The sequence below is a fragment of the Scatophagus argus genome, chromosome 16 (genome assembly GCF_020382885.2).
Source record: "Scatophagus argus isolate fScaArg1 chromosome 16, fScaArg1.pri, whole genome shotgun sequence".
NCBI lineage: Eukaryota > Metazoa > Chordata > Actinopteri > Scatophagidae > Scatophagus > Scatophagus argus.
The window spans coordinates 18,252,660-18,270,674 of NC_058508.1; the positions used below are offsets into that span (position 1 = coordinate 18,252,660).

The 18,015-nt window shown below is 43.2% G+C and overlaps 1 protein-coding gene across 1 annotated transcript; it reads right to left on the minus strand.

Annotated features, from left to right (window-relative positions):
• Positions 1 to 2,701: 2,701 nt before the first annotated feature.
• Positions 2,702 to 16,539, minus strand: fbxl20 (F-box and leucine-rich repeat protein 20). The gene is made up of 15 exons (XM_046415424.1): positions 16,257 to 16,539; positions 12,150 to 12,211; positions 11,239 to 11,293; positions 11,021 to 11,095; positions 10,772 to 10,866; positions 10,405 to 10,473; positions 10,226 to 10,321; positions 9,939 to 10,065; positions 9,183 to 9,257; positions 8,003 to 8,133; positions 7,519 to 7,579; positions 7,309 to 7,353; positions 7,158 to 7,214; positions 6,813 to 7,025; positions 2,702 to 6,035 (listed from the first exon to the last, which is right to left on the minus strand). Exons 1-15 carry the CDS (start codon positions 16,296 to 16,298, stop codon positions 5,928 to 5,930), a joined length of 1,311 nt encoding a protein of 436 aa, XP_046271380.1. The 5' UTR covers positions 16,299 to 16,539; the 3' UTR covers positions 2,702 to 5,927.
• Positions 16,540 to 18,015: the final 1,476 nt, after the last annotated feature.

Consider the following 18,015-nt stretch of genomic DNA (forward strand, 5'->3'; position numbering starts at 1 on the left):
GTGTTTGTAAGAAAGGCAGGATGCTCCCTCTTCGTTTTCCCGCCTGTTGTCTGCTTTCTTCTTCTTTTTGCTTCAGTCTAAGCTGCGCAGTGCACCTGTTTAATTCTACTGTTTAAACTACGCAACTGCAATTTTGTTCCAGCAGGTCAATTAATGATACCGCCAGCCATTTATCAAAAATGCACACGTAGATCTACTAAAGACGTGTGGAATTACAGCTCAGATGATTTTAGGGCTTTTAAATCAATGTTAAGCCACTATAGATACTACACACACTATATAGACAAAAGTATTGGGACAGCTTAGAGTAGAGTTGGTCCCCCTCTTTGCAGCCCCAACAGCTTCCACTCTTCTGTGAACGCTTTCCACAACATGTTGGAGTGTTTCTGTGGGAATTTGTGCCCATTCATGCAGTAGAGCATTTGTGAGGTCAGACACTGATGTTGGACCAAAAGGACTGACTCACAATCTCCGTTCCAGTTCATCCCAAAACTCTGTGTGGGCCAGTCAAGTTCTTCCACAAAAACTCATCCAACCATGTCTTTATTTATCCTTCAGCTTCATGGGATGGCTTGGACTGCTTTCAGTTTGAGTTTTTTGTTTGCTGTTGAGCTTTGGACAAAATTGTCACACTTCTGTCATTCAGGTGTAGGTGCTACCTTGCAGAGTTCCAGCTAAGACCAGAGGATCCAAATCCAATCTCCTGATGTGGATTTCTATTGCCTGACCTCTTTAGAACACACATATTACACTTTAGATGAAAGAGAATGAAGCCAAAAGATTGTAGTCACAGCCACTGATTTTTTAAATTAACGCGATGAAGGTATAAGACAGGAAAGGTTGAGGTAAAGTGGGATTTTAAATTGGCTCTACAGTGTGACACGCTGAGGAAAGACATCTAAATGTAGCTATTATTTTTTTCTGCACTGCATATTTCACCTAAGCGTGACATCAAAGTTTTCTCTAAGCTGCCAGAAAGTCTTAGTCTTAGGGTGTGGGTGTGTTGGAGAAGAGAGAAGGAAGACAAAGGCAGAGAGCCTCTGTTATCACATTAATTATTGCTTCACTCAGAGGCAGGCCACAGCAGACAGCAGAACGACTGCTGTAAGGAACGCTCAACGAACAAAAGCCGAGTCAAAAGTTGTTTGGTGTGTAGCCGTGGCTCTTGCCATCAAAAAAGAATAAACAGAAACACAATGTCTTGGTGGGGCGGCGCACAGCGAGCTGTGATCTGCGTCGTCTGCCTTCAAACGCAGAGATCAGCTGAGAGAACTGCTGAAGGAGGGGGAACATACGTAAGCATTTAAATTTCTCCCTCTGAGCCACCCACCTTTCATCCCCCGTGTGGTACCCCAGGTGCTGAGACACGGCTGCTAAAAATGAACATTAAAGCAGGAGTGAAAGCACATTGATTTCCCAGTGATGTAGAGATAGACGGGGGTGGGGGGGATAGGAGGATGAGAGGAAGAAAATGAGTCCCATGCGGCAGAAGACAGATCCCAGCAGTGACAGCGGTCGTCATGGTGCAGGCACAGGACCAGAGCTGCTGCTGCTCATTCCAGTGAGATAGATTGATTGGTCTGCATGTTCACCTCAAACATAAGCTCACACAAATATACTTGACCCTGCATGCATGCAGTGTCCCATGAGCTGCAAAAGTCTCACGTGTCTGTCGCTAAGCATCTCTGTTCATTATGTTAAATTATAACTGACCCCTAAGTTTAAGGTTCACAATTTTGTCACAGACACAAAAGTATCATACAGTCTTCAGAAAAACTTTGGAAAGAGTTTTTCCACAGAAAGAGGATTAGGTAGGAAGTGTATCACGCAGGGATCTTTTAACGGCCAGTATGGCCAGGAGGACAACTGCTTCATATTGAAACCTGACACTTAAAAACTTGTGAATCTGTCCTTTAAATTCATATTCACCCCCCTGACAATTTAAATCCTTCAAGAGCCAGAAATACTACAAATAAGGCCCTACAGTTTGACTGCAAGGAACCTCTTTTCACAGGATAAACATGTCCACGACTGTGTTTTGATGCTGCTTTCCTGACCAGGTCTCTCTTGAGGAAAAAAAAAGCCCTCAGTGAGAACTTAACTCTGGTGAAATGAAGGAAAAACAAGAAAACTGTAGCATCTAATGTGACATTTACAGCAATTTTTGCTTTTCTCTCAAAACACCTTTCTGCGGCAATTTGAGAGAAAAGCTATACGCAGAAATAGAACACAAAAAGCAGTAATTCCAGAGTAGTATTCATTGCGCTTTTCCCCCCCACTTCTGATGTACACAGATGAGCCAAGGTTCACCCAGGTGCTTTCAAATGTTCCCACTGCTGGCGTTTTCTCATCAGACTTTTACTTTAGAGGGAAAAGTACACGTTATTGACAAGGTACAAAATTTGCCCGATATGGAATTACAAAGCCCTGCATGTTTGATAAGGCCTATTATTTGTGAGAATAAAGTATTCTTACAGACTTGTGTTTGGGAAAAAAAAAGAATTTATCCAATTCTGCTCCTGACTAAATCAAATCAAACCAATCAGTCCAATCAAACAGCTTAGAGATCCTGAAATCAGGTTAGAACTGAACTCTGAACTCAGACAAGCAGTGACTTAGAAATCATCACAACTGGCTCACTGCTGCCATCTGCTGCTTCAACGACGCTAAAACACCAGAGAGAAAACCAGACAAGTCTTAATAATATAGGTATATATTTATTCATACGTACATATTCATTTATATCGGTTAATTGTAAAAAAAAAAAAGAAAGAAAGAAAAATGGAAAAGATTTACAATAATTATATGAGCTACAGTCATTGTCAAAACAGTTTTTTTGAAATTTCTCAGGCGTCAATTAGAACAGACTGTAGATCCACCTCTTGCCCTCTTGTCCTAATCCCCAACCTCACTCCAGTGTTTGAGAGCGAACACGTACGAAACGAGATCCAGAGCGTCGGAGCTCGACTTCCGTGTAAACTGGTGGAAGGTCTGACAGAAGGACACTGAGGTGTTAGATGCTGTGAGGGGAAACAGAAGTCTGGTGTTTGCAGACTTTGCAGAGCCTGTGCTGTAGTGTTTTGTAGCATGAAAAGACTGACGGGTTGCTTCTTTTTGTACATATGAAACCATCAGGAGCGGGTTGAGTATTATCACCTGTAATCCCTTCAAAGCGCATGTTGTTGTAGCTGCATTTGACGACTCAGCCTGTGCGACGACATGAAGAGGGCAAGCAGGTGTCACAACCAGACTCATGGGTCTAAATCCTACAACTTCTCCTTTCTCCTCCAACTGGATAACTGTCTTAACCCCCCTGTAGCACAGTGACAGACTACATTAGATATCTCCGCCATTTTGACTCTTAGTTGTCCCTTAATCCTCCGTAAATCTCCAGTCAAACAAAACAGATCAGACTGGATTACACTGGATTCATCTCAGCTTTCATTATCCTGCCTGACGTGCCTGTCAAATCACAAAAGTGAACTGAACCGTCGTTTTGCATGTTGGCGAACGGGGTACGTTTGAGAGAGATCAACATTCCACACTGGGTTTAGCCATTTCTGCTCCTTTGATGGGCTGGTGGGGGGGGGTGTTTGGAAAAGCAAGGCATGAAAATTAAGGAGAGGAAAGCACACGCATGAGAAAAAGAAATCTGATGCCTCAACAGCCATCCTGAGCACTTCTCCTTGGTGGAAACATTCAATAAGTAGAACCTACATCATACATACATGTCATCATGAACTCCTCCTCAACTCACATTTAAAAAAAAAAAAGAAAAAAAAAATTCAACTCAAATTTGAACATTTATCACAATTGCACTGGTGCCAACACCTCCCCTGGACAAAGGCTACACTCCTGACATTTAGTAACAATAAACTCTTAATAAAAACACAAACACCATCAGATCAAAACTGAGGACTGGAAGTGGACTCAAACTCAACTTGGACACACTGAACTTGTGGCTTCAGAAACACAAAGCAGGCGCAAATCCAAACCACACCAAAACTGAAACGCAAAAGAGGAGAAAAGGTTGAGAATCCAGAGGAAACGCAAGTAAAAAGTCACATTTATAAAACGAAATGGGAAGAAAAAGACACACAGAATAAAGCAGGTGCAAGTGCAGGAGAAGATAATCCAAAAGAAAGGCTTCAATACTTCATAGGGCGAGGGGTCGGGGAGACAGAAGTCCACTGTAGCCCTCCGCTGTGACAAAAATCCATCATATCTGTCAGCAGGCCAGAGTTGTGCACTCAAGATTCAGTTGACATCCTCTTGCAGCGAGTCCACCGGCGGAAGTCACTGGTCCCAAACAGATGGAGGAGGAAGAGGAGGAGGTCACAGGTGGCAGGGTGCAAACATGCTGTCACTCCGTCCCCTGCAAGGCCTCATAGGAGTCGAGGAGTCGCCGATGCCGTACCAAAGTCGGGCACGTCCTCTCACCACTGGTTCACGAGTTCCTTGTCATCAGAACCTTCACCGAAATGCGAAAACAAGAGCAACTAAATGAAGTCAAACTAACTGAAAAATAGACGTACTTTGATTGTTTTCAGTTGGCTTTTTCTTTCCGTTGTCCTGGTCTGACAGCGTGAATTTATGTAGTGATGTCAGACTTTTTTTTTTTTTTTTGTCCTCAGAACTTTTCTGTTGTTGACGTGAGCTTTCACAGGCCAGCATCGGTTCTTCGGCCAAACGCCAGATCGGGCGCCGGCTCATTCGGACCGTCAAAAAGGACCAGCACTTGTTCCAACACGGATCCATGTGCGAGCTTCACCGCAGATCCCTTCACAAGACCCGTCGACAACAGTCTCTGCCCCATCGCATCTGTTGTTTAGCTGGCTTCGACCCTCGGACTCCACACGTCCACAATATATTTACAATTAGATTTTAAAAAACTAGAGGTGTTACATGCAACATTTGGCATCTTCTCGAGTCCACGCTTGCGAGTCTTAATTGGTGTCCATTTTTAGAAAAATATTAAACTTTGTCTTTTTTTTCTCCTTTAGGATATTGAAGCTTCTGATTGTAACAGAGAGACGGAGAGAGCGAGAGAGAGAGGGGTGGAGGTACGGGTGTAGCAAGCTCAGTGTGTGCGTGTAAGTGAAGGTGTGTGTTTGTGTGGTTAGTTGAATGCCGGTCTTAAATTCTGAGCTTTACTGTCAGTGCAAATAGCTGCAAGTATGCTTTAAAAAATAAAATAAATCACAAAACAAGCCTTCTGCTGTTTCTACGTGTGTGTTTGGGGGGTCGTCAGGAGTTTACTGGCTGCATCTGCACCCCCACCCCCCCTTTCTTGTTTTTTTTTTTTTTTTTTTAAATAAACAGCCTGCAGAATAACACAGGTCTTACTCAAGTGCAGTTCCTGTCTGGAGGTAGCTGTTAAGTGACCTTCAGTATGGAGGGAAGTATGTGTAATCTGTCTGAAGGCTATAACTGTAATCTGTGTCTAGAGTGCTAAAGTGCTAAATAAGTAAAGAGTACAGCTCCCTTCAGATACGGAAAGATGCTGTTTTTATTTCGAAATCATAAGATCTTCTCACGCAGTTCGTTTGCACTTGATGAAGAGTAAAATCCCTTAACAGCGGCGATCACGTCTGATTTTTACACGACCCTCTTTGTAATACTGGTTTGTCCACTGAACACACAGACCAGGATTGTTCTGACATTCTTCTATCTGTGTATGTGTCTGCATATGAGCTTGTGTAAAAGCCCGTTGTGCATGTACTGTGTGGCGAAGAGATTCGGGAATGTTTTTGTTTTTGTTAATTTTTTTTCCTCTCCCCTCTCTCTGCAGCTCCAAAGGGGGGATGGGGGTGGGGACACACACACCAGCATGTACTCTGCAGGTCGGGGGGTCAAGCGACGGGCTGCGGGGAACGTGTACGAGGGACAAGAGGGTGGGGGAGGAAAGGGGGATTGTTGTCTTTACATCATAGAAGGACACAGCAGCGGCAAAACCTCTGGCGGCTGCCCCCGACGGAGGGGGGAGGAGTGACGGGAGCGAAGTATGCATGCACTTTGATGTTAGGCAGATGGGTCTGCGGAGAGAAAAGAAGGAGAAACGGACGGAAACGTGTTAATGCATCACACAAATACATTAGCGGCTGTATTACAGACTAGTTCACTCACTGACAGTTCGTACTCTGCACCTGTGGAGCGGTGACTAACGTCAGAGTTTAATTCGCCTTAAAACACACTTCAACAAACTTTGATTAAGGAACATAAGGCGCCTTGTGAAGCCCAAAAGATTTGTTTATATTCAGTGTTCACCCAAAAACATTTGCACATGTGCTTGAGGTCAAACGAATGTGCTGAATGAACTTCCTTCTTTGTGACTTCCTTCTTTGGAAAACCGTTTTGTGTGTGTGTTCACATTCATTCGTTTTCTTTCTTGCAGTCCTCTTTTTGTGCTTCTTGGTGTGCTGCTGCCACCTGCTGACTAGTGGAATTATGTGAAACCATTTGTAGGAGTGTACACACACAAAACAGGAACCTAAAAAAGCTATTTTTAATTGTCATTTTATTAGAGCTGAATTCTACCAATCATCTTTAAGCACTGAAACGCTGTTCTGATGTAAACTCTACTGTGCTTCACTTAATACCATCCCACAATAAAAAAAAAAAACTGTTGTATGGAGCAAACATGAAGAGGTTCCAAACCACCTCAACATCATTCAGCATAAAGGCAGCTAAAACGTAAACACTCCTGACACTGATCCACAAAAGCAATTTTCGTGTTCTCAAAATGGTGTGTTTACAGCACCTTCTACATGTGAATCATCGCTTACTCACTGTTGTTAGCCCACACAACTCACCCTTAGTCTCTTGATGCCGGCGCGAGTGATCTGCTGGCAGTCGTAGAGCTCGATGCGGTCCAGGCTGTGGCAGCTCTTCAGGTGCTCCAGCGAGGCGTCTGTGATCAGGGGGCAATTGTCCAGCTCGATCACCTCCAGACGGTCGTGAGCACAGGGACCGCTGCCGAGGTGTCTGATGCCGTCATCAGTGATCAGCTCACAGTGAGACAGGCTCTAAAACAAATACAGTAGTAGTTCCATTACTCTGCTGTCTGCTGGGACGAGCTGCTGCTGGTGCTGCCGCTTCTTGGTGCTTGTGAAAGCTACAGGACCTGAAAGAAGTTTAAGTGGCAGGCACGCACTCACCAGGACTTGCAAACGAGGGCAGTGGATAGACAGCTGTATGAGTGTTCCATCTGTGATCTGATGCAAAAATAAAAAGAGACAAGTGCCATAACTGCAGTGCCCACACAACAGCAGTGGAAACACACACGTGGAGCCCGGACTCTTTATTTACCTGCACACATTCCTCTAAATCCATCTTCTCAAGCTCATGACAATTCTGAAAGAGACAAGAGAGAGAAAATGTATATTAAAATATATTAATGTGGGTTTCTGAAGACTTCAAATCTTGAAATAGTTTGTTTTTCGTATTTGTTTTGGGACCAAGAACAAACGAGACCTTTGAATACTTGGATCTGTAAGCAGAATCTGTGTTTGCACTCACCCTCGCTAATGTAGTGAAGCCCACGTCTGTAAGCTGAGAGCAGCGAGCCACTTCTAATATTCTGAAAGGGGGAGAACGAGAGGAGCAGACTTAAACAATGGCATCATTTACAATCTGTCTACCATAGGATGGCTTGAGATAACATGTATTAAGTCTCTACAATCTCCATTACCAACCCCATCTTTACTGCAGGATCAACCTGCACTCAAGCTTGAAAGGTATTCAAGCTTTAAATCTTGTTTTGCAAAAAAAAAAAAAAAAAATCTGACGTGTGTGAGAATAACTTGTTGGCAATCAAGTCTGTCATCTGTCTTCCATTTTGGAAAATCCTCTGAAGTGAAATCAGGATACGATGGATAATGTAACGTTAAAGAATGAATAGAGTTACTTTATTCCAGGGTCTCTTGTCGAATCTATGATGTGGTGTGCGATGACATTCACAGTGAGGATGTGTGTGTGTGTGTGTGTGTGTGTGTAAAGTCACCTGAGGCGAGGGCAGTTCTGTCCCAGGGCGTGCAGGATGGCGTCTGTGATATTGGCACAGCCAGACACACACAGAGACTGCAGGCGGTGACAACCCCGGCAAATTGTGATGAGTCCTTCGTCTGTGATCTGCTGCTCACAGAAAGACAAATTGTGTGAAAAGTGAAAACATACCAACTTTTCCTGCTCTCACTGGTAGCGCTGACTCGGCAGCAATCGGTGTATGACTTAACCACCTTAACACTAAACTAAGGAGATTTCTTTCCCTGCATTTTCAGCTTTAAGCGAAAAAACCTTTTAAGGACAAACTCAGACACAAGAAGGAGGAAAGGAGCTAAAGGAGACCAAAGAAGTGCAACAAACAGGATCCGAGAAGTTCCTGAGGTGTGAGAAGTGAAAGAGACGGAGATAAGACCATTCAGAAGGTGATGAGGAAGGGCAATTTTGGGGACAGCCGGAAAAAAATTCATCAGAATTTGACAAATGTATCGTTTATCTTGCCACAAATTAAAGCATTTAGTTGAAAAACAATGCATCGGAGTGTTGACGAGGTTTGGACCTTACGGATTTTGTACTAAAACACAACTTTATAACTACAGTCGCTGATCTTGGTGAGATTGGATCATATTTTATGGAGAAAATAATTTCTGGTTTTCCTTCAATGTCCTCCGGCTGCTCAGCTTCATCTATATGAGCTACAGATTTTCATAGAAGCTGTCAGTGGAGGTTCAAGGTGTGTGTGATCAGATTGGTAGTCATCAAATCCTATGAGGACCAGGGCCTCTCTTGGCTTCCACCCCCAAACTGTCAAAATTCAGGGCAAGTTGAGCAATTAGAGTTCAACTTCAAGAGCAGAGTTACCTGTGAGAGAGTAAGAGTGCGAGTGTGTGCGTGTGTGTATGCGCACACGTGAGCATGTTTCATCACATTTATGACTTATGACCAGAGTGGGCTTCAAGTTGAAGAGCACAACATAACCTTGGTGCCCATCAGGCTGTACACCTTGGACAGGAACCAACAGCATTCTTGTACTGCTTCAACCCAAAAAGTTCAGATTCGGGGATTTTATAATGTCTACAGACAGACAATCACTGCACACATACTGAAAAGTATCAACAGGTGTAATTAAAGTTGCAACACATTAATTTGGTTCGTCTTCCAGACGTGTTAACTGCACTTACTGAGCATGTCTGCAAGTTGAGTGTGACCAGCTCTGGACAGTGAGCCCCGATATGTTTCAGAGCCTCATCCTCCAGCTGCGGAAATATGACAAAGAAAAAAATTCTGGCTTGTAGCTTTTCAAGACTGAAATTCAAGCACTTTTCAAGGAGTGTGTCCAAAATCAAGCAAATTTCTAGCTTTGAAAACAGCACAGTTAAAATTTAGACTTCGTATGAAATCTGTGTGTAGTTAAACATAATGTGATTACCTCACAAATCCTCACTATTGTCAGTCATATAAAGGTTCAGTATATTAGAAACGCCTACTGGTTCAGCCTCTGAAACTAAATTAACCATCTGTGACAACTTCACAGAAGTACTTTTCTTCTCAGAAAGGATGCATCTACAAAGGCTTTTTACATTTACTGTAAACAGCGTTTGGCATGTCTTTCCTCAGAAACATTATGTTATGCCTATTAAGTTTGCGGTAGCAACAACTGTATTCTAGTCTAAATGAAAAGAAGAGGAACTTGGCCGTTAGTATGACAAGTGAGGCCACCATGATGAAACACACAAGGAAACACTGCCAGAGAAACAAGAACACCGCAGTAAAGTCAACAACAGAACCAAACAGCAGGGCTCTACAAATCAAGATGTTTTCAGGTTTATCCAATAAAGTTTTATACTGATTAAATATCTGTAACTCATCATGCTCTGAGCACCTGCATCATCAGTCCTAGTGTGAATCTCCAACTCATACCAAGCATTGAACGGTACCTGTGTGCAGCCCTTGAGGAAAAGGCCTTTGAGTCCAGGGCAGGAACGCACCAGGGCCTGGATGCCATCCTTGGTGACCTGATCACACCAGGAGATGTTGAGCTGCTCCAGCAGGGGACAACCCTCACTGACAGGAGGGAACAGGAAAAGGACAAGTAAGAGGTGGAAAAAGAAGAAGACAGCAATAAGAGAAAGAGAGAAAATGTTCACGGAAAATACAGCATATTGCGGATGGGGTCTGGGGTTGTTGGATAAGGATCCTTTATATGCTTGTGGACCATACACACCTGAGAGCTTTGAGTGACAGGTTGGTGATTGAGGTACAGGAGGAGAGGTCCAGGTGCTTCAGCTTTGGACAGAACTTACTGAGGCTATTACACGTGCTGCAGAAGAGAAAGACGACGAGGGTTTTGAAGGGCTTGAAGTGACATCGTGATAGACTGGTTTCCCACAACAATTTGCATACCTGTCAGTGATCTTAGTGCATCCATTCAGACTAAGTAGCTCGATGTTTCTGCAGTTCTGCGAGAAAGTCCTAAAGACAAAAAAAAATTATGCGATGATAGTCAAACTGAACTTGCCCATCCCTCCCTCCAAAGGATCTGCACTGCACCTGCAACGATTTGTCAGTTAATAGTTTGTGATTTTTCAAAATGTCAAGCATTTGATGCTTCCTGAGAGCATAATTTCGAGCTCTGAGAACTCGTGATGAGCATTCTTCAGTTTTTTTGACATTTTATAGACTACGCGATTAAGAGTCAGAATAAGGTTAAACTGATAAATGATAACGGTCATTAGCTGCAGAGCTAGAATTTCTGTCAGGCCAAACTCACCGCAGGGCGCTGTCGCCCACACCCAGGCAACCCCTCAGACTCAGCTTCCTAAGGAACCCGCCACATCGCTTTGAAATGTTCTCCACCACCCGACCCTGCGATAAAAACAATCCAGTCAGCCTGCTGCGCGTGCTTCAACACCGCAATATCAAGCAATGCTACATCAAGAGCGAAGTGTGAACGGAAAGTATCCAGCAAAGACTGAAGTTATAGGCAAGAGTAAAGTAGGAGAAGACGAGGTTTACTGACCTCAATGTCCCTCTGAAAGTCAAACAGGTCGATTCGTTGCCAGTTGCTGCCATCCAAGGCCAGAACATTCCAGGACTGATGGCAAAGAGGGAAGAAAGAGACATTTAGGGTCAAGGTTTTCTTAGACATACAACACACACACACTAAAAACACACAGACAAACACACACAGTCACGCACACATGCATACACACACACACCTTGTGAACACAGACTCACCCGTGAAACCTGGGCACAGCGACAGAGTGTCACCACATCCAGAAAGGAGAAGATTCTGGAAGACAGACAGGGACGGTTTAGAGACCCTGATCCCAGCTGCCAGAAGCTTCCTCTTTACACTAAACTCTGCCCTCAGCTCAGCCCTGCATCTGCTTCCACTCGCAGCACAGGGGTGTGAGTAAATCAGCTAATATTGTCTTTGACTGTCAGCAGGATAGATGTGTTTACTCTGTTCACAAGACAGACGTGTTTACTCAAAGCCGGGTCCTGGCGAGGAAGACACGCAATCTGCTTCTCAGGACCAGAGCTGGAAACTTTGTATAAGATCCATCAGTGCAGCAAAAAGTGTATTAGAGTCTGAAGTGGGGATGCAGCGAGTCCCTGCGCAGCCTTCCAGCCTCACAAATCAGGGCGCTGAAGCTGGCCAAGCAGCACAGAGTCAGCAGCTGCAGCACAGGCAGCCTGGCTGGCAAGGCCAAGGCTTGAGTTATGGCCTTCATTTTCTGTTTGCTAAAGGTTCTTGTGTTTTTTGAGGGTTTTTTTTTTTTGCCTGAAATCAATTTCAAATCAATTTAGAAGCCTCAAGCATTTGTTTTTAATCATAGTTTTAGAATTAAAGGAGCAGAGGAGGGTGGGGAACAAGGGGAAAGTGGCATCTTGTTTCAGCTGAAACAGGGAGCTAAAGGAGCAAAAGTGAGCGTACAGTATATGATGGCGAGATGCACAGCACGTGTTGGTGTTTGACGGTTGTAGAGGGAGGGTGATGCAAGGCCAGTTGCGCCTTTGTGCACAAAGGCAGAGTGGGGAGTGTGGAGTACGCAACATGCCATATTCGCATGCCAAAAACAAAAACCAAAAAAAAAAAAACCCCTGCAGACAGTCTGACTGAAGTGTTTTCAAATGTCACTCACCGTAACAACAGCTCCTTGGGCAGCTTCTTATTGATGACCGCCTCATCGCTGTTTGTGAACATCTGAAAAGGTGCAGGAGACGATATTAGTAGTGGCAGCCTGTTTTAACATAGTTCATCCAGTCACCTCAGTCAAGGACGGCCTAGCATGTAAGCAAGGATAAATGATTGTAATCTCATCAGCTGAGACAGATTCAATGCCAAGTCTTGGAAAAGGGTGACAGAAGATAAAGCAGCACGGGAGTTTGTGTCTCCTAAGCAGAATCAGCAGGAGAGGACTTTGTACTGTCGACTACAGAGCTGTGCCTTCGTATCACTTTTTCTGCAGGCTCCTTACTTCCTGTGTTGTTTACGAAATCACGCTGTTGATTTCTCATCAGCGTGTGTCGAGAAGGTACGCTGGAAGCAGCTAAAGTGTCTCACATGACGAATTGCTTTTCCTTCTGTAAACACTGAATGGATTTCCACACAAATAACTGCATGCTGTGTGTGCGTGTAAATTCTAGTCTGTAATCCACAGAAAACGCCTCAGTACACAAAGAGACAACAAATGAGCACTTATTAAGATTCAGCTACTTAGATACACACACACACACACTTATTGAAGACTCCAGAGTTCCCATAGAGTTTGTGGAAAATGTTCCAACAGACACATTTGGGAGCATCCACTCAGTCACCACGAGGCAAATGAAGCAACAGCTGGCCCCATCCATTTTCCTCCATATATTTAGAAAGATAAATCTAAAGCGAGGACAGGATGACTGAGGCTTTAGTGTGTAATTAAAACAAAGAAAGCACAGGGAGGCACGCGTTATTTACAAGAGGCAAACATTTGTGAAGGGAGGAACTTACAAGTCTGTATGAAAGAAAAAGAAATAATCAGTGGGTCTTAACAGAGAATACCGAGTGTTATTTTGATTATGGGCGTCCGTCCTCAAACAACATACACAATAGATCTTTTTTTATGCTCTGTAGATTTTGAGGGACTTGCACACTTAGACGTATTCATCAGCTCACAAAAACAAACTGACAGGTCTGCCTGTTTAAATATCCAGTCAGCTCTGGGTCAAAGCCTCGCTATGGCTCTCTGATAAACATACAAACACACACACACACACACACACACAGCTGTCCATGCAGGGGCTGCCTGCCAGCACAGACGTGTAAAATATTGAGGGAGTAAGAAGGGACAGACATTCGCGTTTGGATTTGGGGCAAAATGACTCCGACAGCTCGCCTTCCACGGCGTTACTTTCTGGCCAAATAATCCAGGGCCGTTTCCAAAGAGCCAGATGCGCATGGTCAACAGGCATACACTGTCCCCTTTTGTGCTCTAACATAAAATGAACCTGATGCTGCATGAATGTGAGCATTATGTTTTCTCCACTGGTCAGCTATCGTCAGTGAAGCAGGCCAGATGGGAGGTGAAAAGCTGTGCGAGCTGTAACCTCCAGCTAGGGTTCACAGCAAAGCAAAACAAAATTATTACATTTTTAGAAAAATAAATAAATAAAGCTTTCATCTTTATGTTGTTTCCTGAAAAGACCCCGATCCTCTGATTATATTCATATCAACTTGACACTTGACTATGACAAGGGTGGGTGATCTGGCCAAAAAGCCACAGTCAAACTACAATCTTTTCTCTGAATTTTGAAATGCCTTGTAGGCTACAGCCAAACTTGAAACAGCGTCTGAACGAAGCCTAACTATGACTTATGTTGCATCTTTTTACAATACATCACTCAAAGAGGAGCCGTATTAAATAATTTGTCCAGTTACCTCAGCCATCGAGGTGATGTGAAGCTTGAAAGCAGAAGTAAGAGGACATTAAATACTGTGATCTTGATTGTGAATGCCTACAAGATTGGTCACAATGCAAAATAGTCAAATCACCCAAGCAGTAATGTAATCTAAATCCTCGGCTAAACTGGGTTCAGACATTTAGTTTGTCCTCCGATAACTGACTTATAAAACACCCAAGAGACACTTTACACTTTTACACTCCAAACACAACGTAGCGGTAGTGTCAGCTGCAATATGGTTATTATTTACAAAGTCATTTTAACTGGGAAATAGGATTAGGGGTCATTAATGCTTATCTACTTTTCAGAGCCTTGTAGCCTTTTGTTATGTGCTGGTATACAACAAATCAGCATCTACCGCAGGACAGTAAATCCAGACAGAACGTAAGAGAACATCTCTGGCAAGGCCTGTCAAAGTAAATCCCTCACTGGCAGACAGTGTATTAAGTGACCGATGTGCATTCTTGATTATCAAGGCTATTTTATCTTTGGTCTCAGGCTTCTTACAGCCTAGCCTTATGGGCTAACTGCGGGCTCAGTTTTTAATGGCCTGTTGTGTAGTACATTAAAGTAAGCTATTAGGCAGTATGGTGTTTTGTATTTCTTTTAAATCATACATCCTTTCTATTATAACTACTAACATGCAAAGATAGGTTGGCAATTGGCATGCCCCTAACAAATAAACAAAAATAATCATAACAATGATAAAAATAAAATGAGATGTTTACATTACACACAGGCTACAAATTTACATTTCATTACGGACAAAATTACAACAACCACTTTTCAAAGGCATCCACCACAGAGACCCACATATATTAAATATACAACAGGGTGAGCCAAACTGAAGCTGTAAATCTCACTGACTGCATGCATTTTTTGCATTTTTGATGCAAATAGTATTTTCAGCAGATCAGTACCTTTGTTGTACTTGAATTGTTATACTATAGGTTACCAAAACAATATGATACAGAGGTTACAGACTGTATGAGACTAAAGCATCATTAAGAAACTGTTTTGTGAAAGGGGCTGTGCCTTTGTGGATGTTTATATATATATATATATATATATATATATGTACACCTTACGTAAAATCCATAATGCGCATAAGTTGAAAGGATGGTTGGTAATTATTTCCCTTTAAATAAAAAGGTCCTTGATACATATTGCGCATACTCAACAGGATACCCCCCCCCCCTTTCAAGAAAACAAAACAAAACAACTATTCACTTTTATTTTGAAGGCACTGAAACGCCATTTCCGGTATTCTCCAGTCCAAAATTCGGTGACAAACCCTGCCGCAGCTGTCGGGCCAGAAGGTAACGGCCTGAATCTTCTGAGTCGTCAGCTGTTGCACCGTTAAAAATAAATAAAACCGCACACAAATCCCACGCTAGCTGGGGATTAAACAACATCAAGTACTCAGGCTACGCGGCCCAATGTCACCGGCCGGATACGTAACATCTGAGAACAAGTTTTCACCAAAATACTCTGCTAGGCTTGCGGCTGCGACACAAAGTTTTATGGCAAATGGTGCAGAACAACAGCAGCTTATGTGTGTTTGTTTGTGTGTGTGTATGTGTGCATGTGGCCCTTCGTCTACCGCTGTAAGTCACGGTGTGTATTAGATTGTGGCTGCTTATTTGGGCCTGTGTTAATTGCTGTTAATGATAAGTTTGGTGCTGCTACGGGGCGCATGTAGCAGTCACAACCCGAGTCCCCCCCCCCCCACACAACTGCAGCGGCCATGGATAAGGGCAACAATCCGTCTCGTCAGAAAACCCAACAAAAGTCGCATTTTTTAAAAAAAAATAAACCACACTCCAGCGGTTGTGAGGAAAAGTATAAAGCGGATATGTATTTTTCGTAATATGAAGTCAACACAGTCCCTTTCCTGACAAAAAAAGGCCCGTGTCAACGTGAGCCGGAGCTGTCCTCGGCGTGCTCCATGTAGCCTCTTTGTTTTGACGGCGCAAAGGGAAACGAGGACCTTATTCTTAAAAAAAACCGTACAATTAAACAAACAAACAAACTGGTGAACAACGCCGCAGACCCAGTGGGAAATAACGTCTTGTGTCCTCAGCGGAATTAACGCCAGGACCATACTGTGTGTTGCTCAGACAAAACAACAGCGTTTGACCTAATCCCAAACACTGACTGCGGAAGCTGCATCAACAGCCTCACCGTAAGCGCAGTTTTACAATAAATACAGCGACAGCCCTGACATAGGCCCATATCCTAACGTTTTCAACAGCTACGCTGTATGTGTGGCAATGACTGTCAGTTAACATTGACGGTCAACTCACCTCAAACCGACTCCGCGAAACACCATTTACCTCCTTCCCCATGTCGGACGCTGGTTACCGACTCAATGAATTCGGTGTAGGCGAAGTGAAATGCAGATACGGGCCCTCTTCCTGCCGATCCCCCTCCACGACTATCATGCTACCGTCTTCTCGGTAGCTCCTGGGGGTGCGGTGTCGTTGTTTTTCACCCTGTAGCACAAACGGTAAGACCTCTTGTGTCTGATTAAAAAAAAGTGGGCTACAGGCAGCAGTCAGCCAATAAGCCAGTTCTCTTATCTGCTCGCTTCACCCTCACCTCCTCCTTCTCCTCCTCCTCCCTCCAGCTTTCCATCCATCCACACAATAGCCCGACAGGAATAGGATCTGGCAGTATGAAATGGAGCTTGTACTACGCCTACATCACTTAGAAATAATACATATAATGAACTTTAACTGACGCATGTTGCCCAAACACAAAAAAACCCGAGTACCTAACTTACTTGTTGGCTGGTCATTTAAACCAAAGCTCGCAGTGCGGTTCCTGTATATGAAGCTCAGTAGCAAAGATAAATATCATAGTGGGGTGTCAGTCTTTTGACAGCTAAGGGTCACCAAGCAGGACCACAATGAGTGTAGATTTAACTAATGCGTTCCTCACATAGCACACCTAAAATAGTAAGCCTACCTGGAGTGCACGTCTATTGTGAATTATTTTCTCTAGAAGGCCCTGACATTGAAATACGGGTCAAGGCGTTTATCATTTTCGTTACACAAACAATTCGTGTACTATGACGACCACAGCAGACAGCAGAGAAGGGTCTGCCCTCTTGTGACAATTTAAATGCCTATTAACTCTATTCTACCGCACTTATTTTTCTCAATCATTATAACTTTGGTAGGGAAACGCCACTTCCGTGTTTTAGTTGACCACGCCCACGTGTGACAACGTATCCAATCAGAATCCAGGGCGGCTGTTCGTCATACTGCATAATCATAGGAGATACTTAAATGTCGTCCGGAGTGCCATAACAAAATGCTACTAAGGGGGTTTATTACTATTTATTCCCCCCCCCATCACTGAAAAATGTAATGTGGCCTTAAGGCGTTTTTTTAAAATGCTTTTTGATGGAAACACCTCGTACACTAATTGCATGATTGCTGCTGCAGGTAAAACCATAAAAAGCCCAACATCGTTAGAAAGTTAAACGTTAATGTAGTGCAGGATTTAAGTTAAAGACATTTTATTTTCATGTAATTATGACGCTCTGCTGACTTAGCTGACAGTTGTTATTGTAATCCATTACAATAACATCCATTTCCATTTAGATGTCGTCACCCTATCATTTCATTTAACATTTTTTATTTATTTGCCTTTTTCAGGGTCATTAAAATGGGATTCTCATTAGACAGCAGTTAGTTGGTAAATTCACTGGCTAGCTATTGCATACTGCTTGTTAAATTCATTAATGATTAGTCTATTTTAATGCGGTCTTGAACCTGAATTCATTGTAGAAAAATAAATTATCTGTTTTAAATTTAATGCGGTACTTGTGATAAATACGCTCAGTCTGACTTATATGACCAACTTTTTGTCACAAAATGCACATATATTTGCACATATACCAAAAAGTAACCACCCTATGTGGGATGCATTTGTAGGCCTTCATTAGAACAACCCACCTTCCACACTCCACGCAATGCATACAGTTTATCGGTGCTTTAACTGCTATATTCCCTTTCTGAGGAATGTGCGGTGATATAAATAATGTTTAGAGGTTAG

Coding starts and splice junctions, on each gene's coding strand:
- fbxl20 (XM_046415424.1), bottom strand. CDS start 16,298: ATGGGGAAGGAGGTAAATGGTGTTTCGCGGAGTCGGTTTGAG. Junction 11,294..12,149: donor CCCAAGGAGCTGTTGTTACG/GTGAGTGACATT, acceptor TCTGTCTTCCAG/AATCTTCTCCTTTCTGGATG. Junction 10,867..11,020: donor ACTTTCAGAGGGACATTGAG/GTCAGTAAACCT, acceptor TTTTTATCGCAG/GGTCGGGTGGTGGAGAACAT.